This window comes from Saccopteryx leptura, chromosome 1 (genome assembly GCF_036850995.1).
Source record: "Saccopteryx leptura isolate mSacLep1 chromosome 1, mSacLep1_pri_phased_curated, whole genome shotgun sequence".
Lineage (NCBI taxonomy): Eukaryota > Metazoa > Chordata > Mammalia > Chiroptera > Emballonuridae > Saccopteryx > Saccopteryx leptura.
Genome location: NC_089503.1, coordinates 139,502,227 through 139,517,948, shown reverse-complemented (window position 1 = coordinate 139,517,948; position 15,722 = coordinate 139,502,227). Strand labels below are relative to the sequence as shown.

The 15,722-nt window shown below is 37.2% G+C and overlaps 1 protein-coding gene across 2 annotated transcripts in view; it reads right to left on the bottom strand.

Annotated features, from left to right (window-relative positions):
• CWC27 (CWC27 spliceosome associated cyclophilin) overlaps positions 1–15,722 on the bottom strand; it is a 199,451-nt gene that overhangs the window by 152,355 nt on the left and 31,374 nt on the right. For both annotated transcript variants that reach the window (XM_066360808.1, XM_066360809.1), the window contains exons 8-10: positions 13,587–13,666; positions 12,360–12,393; positions 9,586–9,743 (exon numbers count right to left, since the gene is read on the bottom strand). In XM_066360808.1, the coding sequence (XP_066216905.1) occupies positions 9,586–9,743; positions 12,360–12,393; positions 13,587–13,666 (272 nt within the window). The remainder of the gene's footprint in view (positions 1–9,585; positions 9,744–12,359; positions 12,394–13,586; positions 13,667–15,722) is intronic.

The following is a 15,722-nucleotide window of genomic DNA, read 5'->3' as shown; positions in this document are numbered from 1 at the left end:
ACGTGTTCACACTATAGGAGAACAATGAATATTCACGGAATAAGAGAACAATTCGCTGGCCAAAGCACCTGTGAACACTTCCCAGCCCTTATTTGCTTATACTCTAGATGCTTTACCAGACACGAGACTGATACCAACCTGAGCATCCTAGGACTAAGCACAGTGCCTTGTGCAAAGGACAAACTCAAAATGTGCAAAAGAAAAGTGGTAGCTGAAAAGCAACAAAATCCCTGAAATTAGAGGAAAAGGGGACAGAAAAAAGGCTAGAAATAGAAAAAATAAAATCACTAACTATAATTTTCTGTCAGGTCCTTGTGTAATTTCATGTGCTTTTAACTTGGTGTGAAACAAAGAACTTTGTAACTTGGGTGGCTTCTCTTTCTCATTTAACTCAAACTAAACTTGCCAATTTAATCTACATGTGAGTTCATGACGAAGACTAGGAAGGAAGGTAGGAAAGCAATGAACATTTCAAACTTCTCAATGTGACTATATATGCTCCAGGGTAGAGAGAACACTTTCTCAAATGCTGAATCACTTAGAGAATGTTTTTTTCTGCACATAATCTCAATACTACATTTCAAATGTACAATTCCCTAAACAGCTGATACTGAGAGATCAATAGAATGTAACTCTCAAGGGTAACACAAATCAACACATTCTGAAGAGATACAAATCCCTCTTTTCATTTTGACAGGAGAATCTCCCCCACGTGTGCATTTCACTGCTTCCCATCTGCCCTACAAAATCTAATTGGAATAACAGCAGGGTTGTCATATTTCTGAAGTATATAACTAAAATTAAAGAAATTTTTTGCTAATTGTTTTATTTATTTTATTTATTTATTTATTTATTTATTTTCATTTTTCTGAAGCTGGAAACGGGGAGAGACAGTCAGACAGACTCCCGCATGCGCCCGACCGGGATCCACCCGGCACGCCCACCATGGGGCGACGCTCTGCCCACCAGGGGGAGATGCTCTGCCCATCCTGGGCGTCGCCATATTGTGACCAGAGCCACTCTAGCGCCTGGGGCAGAGGCCACAGAGCCATCCCCAGCGCCCGGGCCAACTTTGCTCCAATGGAGCCTTGGCTGCGGGAGGGGAAGAGAGAGACAGAGAGGAAAGTGCGGCGGAGGGGTGGAGAAGCAAATGGGCGCTTCTCCTGTGTGCCCTGGCCGGGAATCGAAGCTAATTGTTTTATTTTGAAGGTGATTCCTCAGATATAGATTAAGGCTCTCAATGAATTAACCAGACATTTTAAAAGTGGTATTTTATTTTAAACAGCTCAAGAAATGGTTTTGCCCAGAATATCCAAAATTCTGCTATAAAGATCCAAACAGAAGAAAAATGGAACCTTGACAGAAATTCCAAATGATGGTATGATTTATATTATAATTGCTACTATTCCAAAATTTTACACATAATAGTTAAAGTCAATAAAATAATCATCTAATCTACACTGGAGATTAATTTAAAGAATTGAATTTGATGTTAAGTTTTATTTCTTTTAAATAATAGCTCCAAAAATAGGTTTTACCTTACTAGCATTAGGATAAAACGTACAAAATAGCTGATATTTGACTGCCCTTGACCTACAAAAAAGGTAATTTTATTTTCAACCTTTTTTTAACCTGGTAGAGGTATTTTGAACTTTTATTGCAATATATATTGCTTACTTAGATTCCATAATTCTTTGAATACACTTCTATTAGAGCACTTCTGTACTGAATTGTAGTTAAGTGTTTATTAATTCTTACTCTTGCATTATCTTATGCAAGTTTGCAGACAGAAACCATTTCTACTTGATTGTCCTGTTCCTGGAACCTGACAGTGTCTGGCACATAGCACTTCCAGCAGTGACTCGCAACAAGAGTAACATATCTTTGAATAACATATATCCCATAAAAAATCCTAACAAAAGAAGATGTGCGAGACTCAAACTAGCAACAGCTCCTCTGGTGCTCACCCGGGCCCCAGGAGGCATGCGTATTTGAGAACAGAATGGTTAGGAAAGAACATATAAAAACTGAAAACCAAGTTCTAGCAAATGTAAGCTTCATTAAAATTGAGACTGCTCCAAAGCTTCATATCTACTGTTAAACCCAAGTATTTCTTGAAAATACAATATTTGGATCACCACTCCTCCATGTCAAAAAAAAAGAATTCTTCAGAGATCAATTACCCAGCATATAGACCTTGTGTTTCTTTTCTTTATTCCCTTTTACCATTTGCTTAAATACAGCATCCTGAGGCGAAAAAGTGAAAGAAAGCAGATGTGCTCTAACTGGTCAACACTTTGACTGATGAAGGGGGGCACTTCTTATTAGTGATGATGCCTCTAATTGTTTAATAGGGTTATTGTATGTCAGCGGGTTTCAATCTTTGTTACTGTAGTCTTTTAAAATTTCTACTATCACTTTAAAATGTCGACTGTATTTAAATTTTTTGAAATTTAAATACTGTGTTCTCTTTTCGAATTTTCTAAAGCAAACAAAGTTTACATACAAAGACAACTATGCACTTCCTAAATTTAATCATTAAGTAGGAGAAACCAGGATAAAAGTATATTAAAACTCAAAAATTCTTGAAGGCTAAGAGAAAGATTGTTAATATTTTTAAAAAGGCTAGAAATACCGGGTAAAAATTTATTCAAAGTTCCATAGAAAGTTCTAACAAAGGGAGATGCGAGAGACTAAAATTATCAACAGCTCTGCTGGTGCCCACCAAGGCCTCAGGAGGCATGCATGACTCGTATCCCTTGCCTCATCATTTAAAGTTCAAGCCAAATCATTAGGTCTTCAACCTCATCTGCAATATTCATATCTAAATTCCTGGTGCTATCCTTTTAGTAAGATATTTCATATTCAGTCAGTGTAATACAGTTCATGAGTAAAATACAAATTCTACTTAACTTTACCATATAAGAGAGTTGGTTTATGAAAAAGGAATAGTGTCGCAGTCACTGTTTCTTTTTTTTCTTTTTTTTAACATGGACAGAGAGAGACTCAGAGAGAGGGATAGATAGGGACAGACAGACAGGAACAGAGAGATATGAGAAGCATCAATTATCAGTTTTTTGTCGTGACACCTTAGGTGTTCACTGATTGCTTTCTCATATGTGCCTTGACCATGGAGCTACAGCAGATCGAGTAACTCCTTGCTCAAGCCAGCGACCTTGGGTCCAAGCTGGTGAGCTTTTTGCTCAAGCCAGATGAGCCTGCGCTCAAGCTGGCGACCTCAGGGGCTCGAACCTGGGTTCTCCACATCCCAGTCAGACGCTCTATCCACTGTGCCACCGCCTGGTCAGGCTCACAGTCACTGTTTCAACACCAAACCTAATACCGTTAAAATTAACCTTGAATGATTACTATCAAATCTTTAATAATTGAGATTTTATAGTATGTGTCAAGATTTCTTTGATTTATATTTCAATTTGGTGAAATAACTAAGGCGAGTATTTAAAATTATCAATGACAGAAATTACACAAAGAGAATTTCTGTAATGATTGCAATCATCACAACAAACCACTGATTTCTGACTACCTGGTCACCTGTTACATCTGATTTCACTGGCCACTTATTATGAATCAATACACAGATGCTAAAAACAAGCACGGGGGACAACTCAGTTTGGTTTACACGATTAACTTGCAGCAGCTGAGCTCCACCTACAGGCAGGAAAAGGATTCTTTACAATAAGATTTAAAATAGGTCGTTACAAAAGACAAACTCCAACTACCCTAAACTTTCAACTAACTTTGAGTGCACAACAGAATAACTTGTGTTCTTTTTAAAACTTGTATGGTCCCACACCAAATATTCTGATTAATCTGTTCATGTGGGAAGCCACCTGTTGTCAGGCAATCCAAATATTCAGAAAAGGATTAAAGACACTGACTTAAATCTTTATCAGCACACATCTTTAAAAAACATTAGAAATACTCAAATATCACATTTTCCTTCTTCTAAAATTACTTGATTTCCACCTGGCCTGTGGTGGCACAGTGGATAGAGCATCGACCTGGAATGCTGAGGTCCCCAGTTTGGGGCACATATGAGAAGCAACTATTCTTCCCCTGCTTCCCTCCCTACACACTTGCCTTTCTCTCTCTCTGCATTCTCTTAAAAAGAAAAAATTTCAATGAATAATATCTTTAAAATAAAATTACTTGATTTCCACTATACTGACCCTTCTCTTTTTCAAATATTGAAACTAACTTTACATGATATAAATGTTTTATCCCTGGTAGATTGCAAAAAAATAACAAACCCTGAGGTGACACTAGAATTTTTTAAATCCACTTTTATGTTATTCTATACCCCAGAAGTAATCAAGGAAGTGTATGTCAGAAAATATTTTCATGGACTGGCTTTTAGGGTGGGATGAATAAATGTATCACGTGACCGAGACAAGCCTCAAGAGTGAGTCTTAGATGGATGTAACAAAGGGAATCTGGTCATTTTTTAAAAATAAAACATCGTTCACACTTAAATATAAATAAAACGGAAATAATGTAAGTTATTTATTCTTTCTCTGTGGACCGGTACCAAATGGCCCACGGACCATTACCGGTCCACGGCCTGGGGGTTGAGGACCACTGGTGTAGACTATCTGGAGCGCTTTTAAAAAGTATTATTGCCATAAATTGATATATGTCTTTAGAAGTTAGAAAAGTGGTTACTATTATGCGATGAGAAGGAGGAGTAACCAGGATGGGGCAAGTGGGAGACTTCTAGGTGATGGCAATTTATTTCCTGGTCTGAATGATAGGTTACAGGTGTATTTGGTTTGTAAAAATCAGCAAGCTATACAATTAAAATACAGTGTGTCCGTAAAGTCATGGTGCACTTTTGACTGGTCACAGGAAAGCAACAAAAGACTATAAAAATGTGAAATCTGCACCAAATAAAAGGAAAACCCTCCCAGTTTCCGTAGGATGATGTGGCAGCATGTGCACATATGCAGATGATGACGTAACACCGTGTATACAGTGGAGCAGCCTACGGCCATGCCAGTCGCGAGGTGGACGGTACAGAGGAAAGTTCAGTGTGTTCTGTGGCTCGCTAAATTCAAATCCGTGACCAAAGTGCAACGTGAATATCAGCATTTATAATGAAGCGCCACCACATAGGAATAACATTACTCAGTGGGATAAGCAGTTGAAAGAAACCGGCAGTTTGGTGGAGAAACCCCGTTCTGGTAGGCCATCAGTCAGTGACGAGTCTGTAGAGGCTATACAGGATAGCTACCTAAGGAGCCCTAAAAAATCTGTGCGTGAGCCCACATAGAACTACACTGAATAGGTATAAAACTGGGAGAGTTTTCCTTTTACTTGGTGCAGATTTCACATTTCTATCATCTTTTGTTGCTTTCCTGTGTTTGGTCAAAAGTGCACCATCCCCTGGCCGGTTGGCTCAGCGGTAGAGCGTCGGCCTAGCGTGCGGAGGACCCGGGTTTGATTCCCAGCCAGGGCACACAGGAGAAGCGCCCATTTGCTTCTCCACCCCTCTGCCGCGCTTTCCTCTCTGTCTCTCTCTTCCCCTCCCACAGCCAAGGCTCCATTGGAGCAAAGATGGCCCGGGCGCTGGGGATGGCTCTGTGGCCTCTGCCTCAGGCGCTATAGTGGCTCTGGTCACAACATGGCGACGCCCAGGATGGGCAGAGCATTGCCCCCTGGTGGGCAGAGCATCGCCCCTGGTGGGCGTGTCGGGTGGATCCCGGTTGGGCGCATGCGGGAGTCTGTCTGACTGTCTCTCCCTGTTTCCAGCTTCAGAAAAATGAAAAGAAAAAAAAAAAAAGTGCACTGTGACTTTACGGACACACTGTATATGCACTATGAAACATAGTTTATACAGATATATTCCGTATGTATATACTACTTCAATTAAATGTTAAAAGGTAAAAAAAGGATTTGCCCAGGCATCACTGCAGATCACATGATTCAGAATCTGTGGGATAAGGCCCAGGCATCTACTGTGAACCTAATAAGAATCTAATGTGCAGTCGGGAAAGAAATCTAGTGAATCTCGTGTACAGACGAAAGTGAAAACCACTCCTCTAATGAAACACAACTGTATTCATTCACTTATTCATCCATTCATTACACATCCTTTTATGACCATAACTATATGCATACTATACTAGACTCAGAGGATGTAAAGATAAATAAGACACAGACACAAGGGTAGCTGAGTCTCGGCAAAGGATAGGCAAACCAATAAACCCCATGTGACAAAGACATGTGAGTTACTTACAAGATCTGGAGGAGAAAGTGATTTGTCAGTAAAGGATTCACTCATTTTTTTGTTCCTTAATTTATTATACAAATATTTAGGTATCTATGGTATTTGACTACAGAGATAACAAACATAAATGGACACAATCTCTGCCTTCAAGAAAGCTACTGTATAAGCAAAGAAAAAAATTATAACGTAATGTCATACTAACTATCACAGAAGTGCAAGAAAGGTACAATCAGAATGCCCTGGGGAGTCAGGAAAGGTGCCACCAAAATGCTGACTTTGGAGTTAAGATAGTCTAAACTTGAACTAGTCCAGCAGCATTGGGAATAAAAAAATAGTATTTCAGAGGAGTGCCTCCCAGTCTTTAATACACGTGTAAATCACCTGAGGATTGTTAACATGCAGATTCTCATTCAGAAGGTGTGGGATGGGGCCTGACACCCAGCATTTCTAAAAAAAAGTTCCCAAGTGATACTAATGCTCTTAGTCCACAGGTCACATTTTAAGAGTCAGGTTCTTGAGGAAGATGGGTTTCAAGAGGACAGATTAAAAAAAAAAAAACCAAATTCCACAGCACAGACACCAAGAAAAACAAAAATTGGAGCGCAGCCATTATGTTTGTCATGAGATGGCCTTAGTGGTGGCAGTTCCAGTGGAGTGATGAGGGGAAAGCTCAATGCTGTATATTTAGAAATAAATATAAAGTAAGGAGGTGGAGACAGGAAATAAAAGAGTGTTGTTTTTTTACCCTGAATGCGGGAGATGTTTAATCATAAGCTGAAGGAAAAGAACCAGTGAAGAGAGAAAACTAGAGACAAAGGAAAGAGGATGGAATCATTTTGAAAGGGTAGAGGGATTCCTCTGCCTTTCAAGTGCTGGATAAAAATAAGAATTGGTCTGAAAGTGTAAGGGTTTTAAGGAGAAAAGAGGAAGAGTTGAAGAAGTCACTCCTAGTTCACAGAACAGAAAGCCAGGCGACCTGGTGTGCGCGAGATGGGTCTGCAGTGAGACGGGTCTGCAGTGAGACAGGTCTGCAGTGAGACGGGTCTGCAGTGAGACAGGTCTGCAGTGAGACGGGTCTGCAGTGAGACGGGTCTGCAGTGAGACGGGTCTGCAGTGAGCACCGTGGGATGCAGGTAAAGAAGCAGTGCAGGCACAGCAAAGACTGGGCTTGTCCTTGGCTATGTGATTTTGCTCATCAACATCCAGCAGTCAAACTATAGGCTTACAGGAGGTGGGCTGAGAAACAAACTGAGACTGATACATTTAGAAAAGGGAGGAGGCAAGGGACCAATATCCTAAAGACGTCAGATAAGTATAATGAAAAAGAAAGGAAAGGTAGGAAGACCTTTGGATTTATTTCTCCTAAACCCTAAGTACTTTTCAATGGAACAACTAGAGGCATTTGCTGAGAATACATTATCAGGGAAAGATTCTACTCTATGTAAATTTGTTCAAAATTATATTGTTAAATACCATTCCCCAGCTTCAATATTAAGCACTCAACAAACCTGCTTGTACGTTTAACATCCAAACTGATAAACAGCTTTAACAGATTCCACACACTTCTTTACCAATAAAAGCAACATCAAAAATTTTCAGTAAAATATACTTTGAATGGCTCCTTGCCTAAAGGCCTGGTAGGCTAGTCTAGCTCCTGATCCCTCCAGCTCAAATAAGAAAATGACCAAAGGATAATAAAGTACTTCAAACACATCCAGATGAAAAGTTGGCATATATAGCAAGAGCACTGAATTTTAAATGAAAATGATTTCACACCGACATCCCATTTGGCTGGCAGCTATTTCCATTATAATTCAACTTCGACTGAGCAGTGATCTTCCTTTAAATATAATTATCCTTTTTACCACATTATAATTTTTTTAAGACTCTTAGAGAATTTTTATTTTAACATAAAACTAACTTGAGACAAACTATAGTGAAGCTAATATAACTAGCCAAAAGCATTAATGATTTTAGAAATTTTTGTACTTAAAATGAGTGGTCATGAATAATTCTGAAAATTTATAAACAAGAATGAAAAACTCTTCCCTTAGATATCTGTACTTTTTCCTGATCTCATTTTTCTTTATGTCTCTTTGTAGGTAGGAGAGAGATAGGCTGAAGGAGGGAGAGAAGATAATGTGAATTTTGGGAAAGAGAACATTTGTAAATAGATGTTTGGTGTTTATTAAGGCCAATTTTGCCAAATAAGCTTTCTTTAGTTCTCATAGAAACTTCATCTTTGCTAAATTATAAGTTCTATTAATTACAGGGTATATAAGTACTTGAAATTGTATTAAGGTCAACAAGATAAAGTTGAGGATTTAAGGAAACATTTGAACAACAAATATTTGGTTCATTAGTTAAAATTCAAACTGTATTTTTGTCATGTTATAAACCTAATTCATAATTCTTAAAAATCAGAAAACACTTGTCTAGAGTGAGAGAGAGAAAAAAGTATACTTGATTATATTCATGATTTGACTAAAAGCCTCTCATCACCTCCACTGTATATAAGCATATACATAATTGCCAAAATCTTCAGTTAATAGTGGCCCAAAGTTAATCTAATACATTAACTTATTCAACAGTGGTCAGTTGACAGAAGACTGTTGCTGGAAAAAAAAGATGTTTAAGGTAACTTCTAAGTACAATTTCTGAAAGCAAAAGCTTATACCATTAGTGGAAATTTCTGGGAATTCCTCTTCTGCTTTCACAAGGGAAAACATTAGGGAATACTTTTTAACTTTCCTATATGAGGTTGAGAAATGTAACAAAAAACATAATGTTTTTTATATGAAGTTTCATCTATTTTATCCCCAAATGTAGGCCATCCAAAAAAAAAGAAATATTATTATTTTTAAAAGCAATATTACTGAAAATATATGCCATAAAGTTGTAATAATAAAATAACAAAGGAGAGTTTTTTCATTTAAGTTGTATTTTAGGGAAATAAAATGTTGAGTCATAAAATTCATCAACTCTTTATCATCAGACATTTGCTGAAATTTCTTTTAAGATGCCATTGAGATCAGTATACAGCACAAACCAGACTTGAAAAGGTTATAAGAATGCTTTCATGTCCACACATTTTCTTAACCAGCTTCAACAAACTGTACTCACCCAAATCTGAAAACATCTCCTTTCATTCTACACAATTACTCTACTGCTCTCATTGATATTACAAGCATAACTTTCCACATCTAGGTAATAGATATCTCAAACATTATGAAAATAATATTTTAACATTTAAGTTGAATAGAGGACTCAATCTTAATTTAAAATAAAGTATAAAAAGACAAATACTCTGATACCTAGAAGCACAATAACTGACTCACCTGCGGCTAACTGATTTCTTCTCCATTTCTCCCTCTCCAGCTGATTTGACATTTATGTTTGGGTCTTTTTTTAATTTTTTTGCAATTCTTTCTTTCAACAGGTTCTTCTCATCACCATCAATATTTTCATCATAGTCTGCACTTTCAAATTCTCCATCCTGTAGAAATTGAAAAGAGTATTTGCTAGGCGTTCCATTTCCCCTTTCACTTCTTCATTGCATTCTCAGACTCTCCTCATTGCATTCTAGGCCAGACTTGGCTTTTATTGATTTGTTTTGAATTATTAAGGGGCTAACGTATCTGCCCCAGGTGAAAATAACCCAGGGTCTGCTCTAGGAGAACAACGTAAATGTGAGATACCCCAGTCTGAGTTGTCTGCTCACTTCACACTCAGCCTGTCTGTGCAGCGGACTGTGCTGCTATGTCACCAGCATACTGACCTCAACCAGGGATTATTCCAAGTAGAAGAGGTGGAAGTAGGACAGTTGAGATTTCTTTCTGTAACTTCAGTCATAGCAATTACTCCTTTCAGAACTCTCCAATGGGTACCCTAACTCACTCAAGACCTTACGCCATCTGTGCCTCCCTGACATGATCTCCTACAACTCCATCCCAGCAACACTAGCCAACTTTGGAGCTGCTGTTCTCTCCAGCCTGAAACAGTCTTGCTCCATACATCTGCATGTGTACTTTAGATCTCTGCTCAAATGTCACCCCCTCAGTGTTGCTCATCTTGACCAGTCTATTAAAATGGCAGAACCACCCACCCACCTGCAGTAACCTATTCTCCTTCCCTTTTATTTTCCCCAAAGCATTTATCACCCATCTGACATACTATACATTTTAATTAGTTATGTGTTTATTATATCTCTCCCATAATTAGAGGATGAACTTCATGAGGGCTAAGATTCTGGACTATTTGGCTTACTGTTTTATCTTCAACTTGCAGAATAGAGAAAGGAGGAGGAAGGAAGGGAGGGAAGAAGGGGAAAAGAAGAAAGATGCTACTCAAGTGGATCAATTTTCTCTTGTGTTTCTTTGATCAACTGAGTCATGGTGGGACAAGGTTCTTAACTTGAGGTTGTAGACCTTCAGAACAATGGTCCTCAAAGTCTGGCTTTAGACTGTGTAACATGGATTGCTTGTTAAAAAGAAATATGACATTCTAGCCTTCATCCCAATCTTTCCAAACCAAGTCTCTAGGAATAGAAATTGTGAAAAGGTGATAACCACTGACCAAGGTCTTCCACACTTAGTCCTCAGAAGATCTAAAATAATTCCCTGAAAACTCATAAATTTTTGTTTGTGGATGTGGTATATTTCCTGGGAAGGTCTACAGTACAAGCAATTGCAGAGGATCTGGGACATAAAACAGGTTAGAGATGACACACTGTCCTTAGGTGACCTCACCCCCGACAAGACCATAAGAGCACATCTGTACTTTTACATATCAGGCCTTGATCCTATCTCCCAGACCCACATTATTGTTACACAGATGTCTCCAAATACTGTGAATCTCAAAATGTACAAAACTAACCACATTATTTTTAATTTTTCTCCCTATCTCAAGCCTATTCTTTCTTTTACACCCACCTAACAAATAGTCTAAATCAGAAACCTTGTGCTTGTCCTAGACTTGTCCTTCTCCCTAACCTCATAGGATGGTATCAGTCACCCCTTAAACTATATCTTTCAAGTCTCCTTCCCTCTCACAGCTGTGGTCTTATATCAAACTGTCCTCTTGTGATAACTTCCCAAAAGGTCTCCTTGATTCCAGTCTATTTCTTCTCATTTGTCCTCTATAATATTGCCAACAGTGATCTTTCTAAAATGAAAAGTTGACCACAGCAGTCTCCTTTTTAACTAATTCCCTTTTCCCTGCTCCTCATTACTTTTAGAAGTAAATTCAAACTCCTCAAATGGCCTATAAAGCTCTCTAAGATTTGGCTTCACCCTACCTCTCTAACCCCATCCTCTCATTCCTGTCATGACACTCTGGTCATGCTGGTCTGCTTTGGGCTCCTGCAGCACACCAATCTTTCTCTGGCTTCAGAGCCTTTTGTGTATGAAGTTCCTTCTACCTTTAACACTTCCTCCTTGCTCTTTATATAGGGCAGGCTCCTTCTCAAACCTGAATACGAGCTTATACTTCCTAAATAAGGTACAATCTGTCCTTGTTGCCACACTTTTGCATACGCTGAATCACACAAGGCATAGATCAATGGGTTTTTACATAAAGTGACAAATGGATGACTTGAAAAACTTGACCTCATACATATAAAGGAAACTCTGCCTTCTGTTTTATCAGCTTTAATAGCCAACACAACAAATAAAGAACGACCACTACAGTTATGAAAGAGAATCTTCTGAAATGTGTATAAAAAGAAGGAATACTACTATAAGTGACTGATCAATTTCCCATACGTCATGTAGGGTACCCACACATCAACATTTCAACTTTTAACATAATAAAAATAAAATCAATGACATTTGAATTTTGAGTATTCAAGTAATGTTACATATCATAGGGAGAAAAAGTAGGCTAGAAATTCATATATAAGATTCTATGCACATGTAGACATGCTTGGAAGGAAATGTTATAATATCAAAATAAATAATGTATTTTTTCCAATCTTTCACATTTTTTCAAAATTTTATATGTATAATTATAAAAGTAATATATATTACATCACAAGGAAAACAATTTAAATTTTTATAAAAATTTTTAAATTTTCTGTAAATTGTTCAAATTATATATATACTAAAATACTCACATCATCTAAATCTCCTGCTGCATCACCTTTTTCACTACAAAAAAATAAGAAAAACATAGAAATTTTAGCTTCAAAATGAAACTAATAGAGCTATTCAATAACCCCAAAATTTAGAATATTTTGCTGTACTAATACTTCAAAAACTTATTTCAACATAGGAATTTCAGAATGGCATTCTAGAGCAGCAGTTCTCAACCTGTGGGTCGCGACCCCGGCAGGGGTCGAACGACCAAAACACAGGGGTCGCCTAAAGCCATCGGAAAATACATATTTATTATACAATACATTTTTAAATAAAATATGTATTTCCGATGGCTTTAGGCAACCCCGTGTTTTAGTCATTCGACCCCTGCCGGGGTCGCGACCCACAGGTTGAGAACTGCTGTTCTAGAGTAAATGAAAATATTCTAAAAATGAGTCATTTTTACAAACAATAAGAAGTACACTCCATTAGCACATACACAAACTAATATAAGTAAAAGAAAAAAACATGCAAATAATAATCAACAATGTTATTTTTATGAACAAAGGTTGCAGAAAACAATTTCTTCCATTGGTTTGACATATTATGGTTCATGAAACCAAATCCTTCAAATACAATGATATTAAAAAAAGACTATTTTTAAATAGAATTTTTGAAAGTGAGCTAAATTTTGAATAGTATTTCAGTCCCCCTTTGAGACACTGGCCCAACATATCAAGTGTAGTTTATATAACAACAAGATATTTCCCTTCTCAAAGAGAAGCAACAAAGGAAGATAATTTTCTATTAACTCCTGAAATATGTATGAAATAATACTCAATGACTGGCTTAAAATGTGGCAACCTTTTCACAAAATCCTTCAACTCTGATTTGTTTACCCATCACACCAACTGAGACAAAAATGCTTCAAGTAAAAAGTTAGCAAAGAAACTTTGAATTAAACATAAAACTATTAAAGCAAACAGTTTCCTCATCTTAAAATTATCCCAAGATTTAAAAGTTTAACAATTAATACTAAATGTAATTAGTTCAACTGAAGCAGATACCAAGAAGAGTGAAAATGGCCACAGTGCTTCTCTCTACCACGTCCGAAGCTTTACTACTTCTATTATTAAAATGCTTTAGCTTTTTGGGTGGGTTGAAAACATTTGACATATGAGAAATGACTGTTTACTCACAAAGGAAGTTATAAATTATCTGAACCAGAAAATAAGAATTTACAATCACACTAGCACCATACTAACCTTTCAACAACTGGAACAGAACTGAGATGTGGATCATCCTTAAGCAAATCATGACTGCTTTTGCTTTTCCCTTTCATGCTCTAGGAAAGAATGGATGACATAGTCATGAGCTATAATATCTGATTTATTTGTAAAAGTTAGTTTATAACCTTCAAAATTTGCTAGGTCTTACTTTGAGGCAAATGTAGACCTTCTGAAATAATTTCCATTATTAAAATAATAGTATTTAACCTGACCAGGCAGTGGCAAAGTAGATAGAGCATCGGACTGGATGCAGAGGACCCAGATATGAAACCCCAAGGTCACTGGCTTGAGCTCAGGGTTACGGACCTGAGCGTGGGATCATAGACATGACCCCATGGTCACTAGCTTGAAGCCCAAGGTCGCAGGCTTAAGCAAGGAGTCATTTGCTCTGCTTTAGGACCCCCAGTCAAGGCACATATGAGAAAGCAATCAATGAACAACTAAGGAGACTAAGGAGCCACAACGAAGAATTGACGCTTCTCATCTCCCTTCCTACCTGTCTGTCCCTATCTGTCCCTCTGTCTCTCTCTCTGTCACACACCAAAAAAAGTATTTAAAATGTCTGTATTCACATAAAATTCTCCACATTTAAAAGATCTAATTAAGTAAAACATGCTTATAGTCTAAAACCTTTCCAAGGTAATCTAAAGATACTATTTATCTGTAGCTTTAAAACAGGGGTCGGGAACCTTTTTGGCTGAGAGAGCCATGAATGCCACATATTTTAAAATGAATTCCGTAGAGCCATATGACTCATTACGTTAGGCATTATCCAATAAAAATTTGGTGTTGTCCTGAAGGACAGCTGTGATTGGCTCCAGCCACCCGCAACCATGAACATGAGCGGTAGGAAATGAATGGATTGTAATACATGAGAATGTTTTATATTTTTAACATTATGACTTTTTTTATTAAAGATTTGCCTGCGAGCCAGATACAGCCATCAAAAGAGCCACATCTGGCTCGTGAGCCATAGGTTCCCGATCCCTGGTTTAAAAGGTCATAATCTGAATTATGCAATTATCTATATTTCTAAATCTATAACCTTACACAAACCAAGGAGTAAGGAAAAGGTAAAACATCAACTAATTATTTGACATGTTTGTCTAACATGAAAATTGAAAATTAACTGTTCAAAACATAGAAGGTAGTGTAGTAGAAAGAACACAGGACAAGAAGATGGTAGTTGGACCAAATGAGTATCAAAACCTAATACTCAGTTATTCTATGAGTTTTAATCCAAAACTTGTACCATGCAGAGAAACAGAATGACCTCATCAGACCTCAGAACCCTTGCCTCCAAAATGGAAATAATAATAGCGGCCTTGCCTAGTTCACAAAGAAAATTAAATGAGATGTATACAAAAGTATATAAGTAAACATAAAATGACTTCAAATGGAATAAAACTTGAACATATTTTATTCATGCTTTCCTTCTCTAAATTTCTTCCTTCTGCATTTCCAACCATAAATGTTTATTTTCATCTACTCTAAGAATATTCCCTTATTAATTCTCCCCATATGGCTGTCTCATGGAGTCACAATCACTAACATCATAGCCAGCAGTGGCCTTAGACTCTCTAGTCCAGTATCTTACTTAACAGATCAGAAAGCAGAATGATACTAATAAATAGCAGGAGGAAAATTCTGGCCTCTAGGTTCCTGGCCCATTAATGAGCTATACTATTTCATTTATTTGTAAAAGTTTACAATTGTTAGTTTAATTAACAATTTTAAAAAAATGGATTCTTGTTTATTTTCTAAAACTTAAAACAGCATGTAGAAAAAAGATAAAACTTGTACTAATTTAGAATAAGACTTAACAATAGAAGGAACCTGTGAATTAATCTGAATGATTCATTACCATTTCAAATTTTAATTACTTATTAAGTTAGCATAGAAAAATATAATCAAAAGCAATTTCTTCTTTATTTATTTTTCAATTACAGTTTACATTCACTTTTATTTTGTATTAGTTTTAGGCATACAGCATAATAGTTAGACAATTATACTTTACAAAGTGCACCCCCCTAATATTTCATATACCCACCTGGCACCATACATAGTTATCACACTGTTACTGACTACATTCCCTGTGTGAACTTGACATCC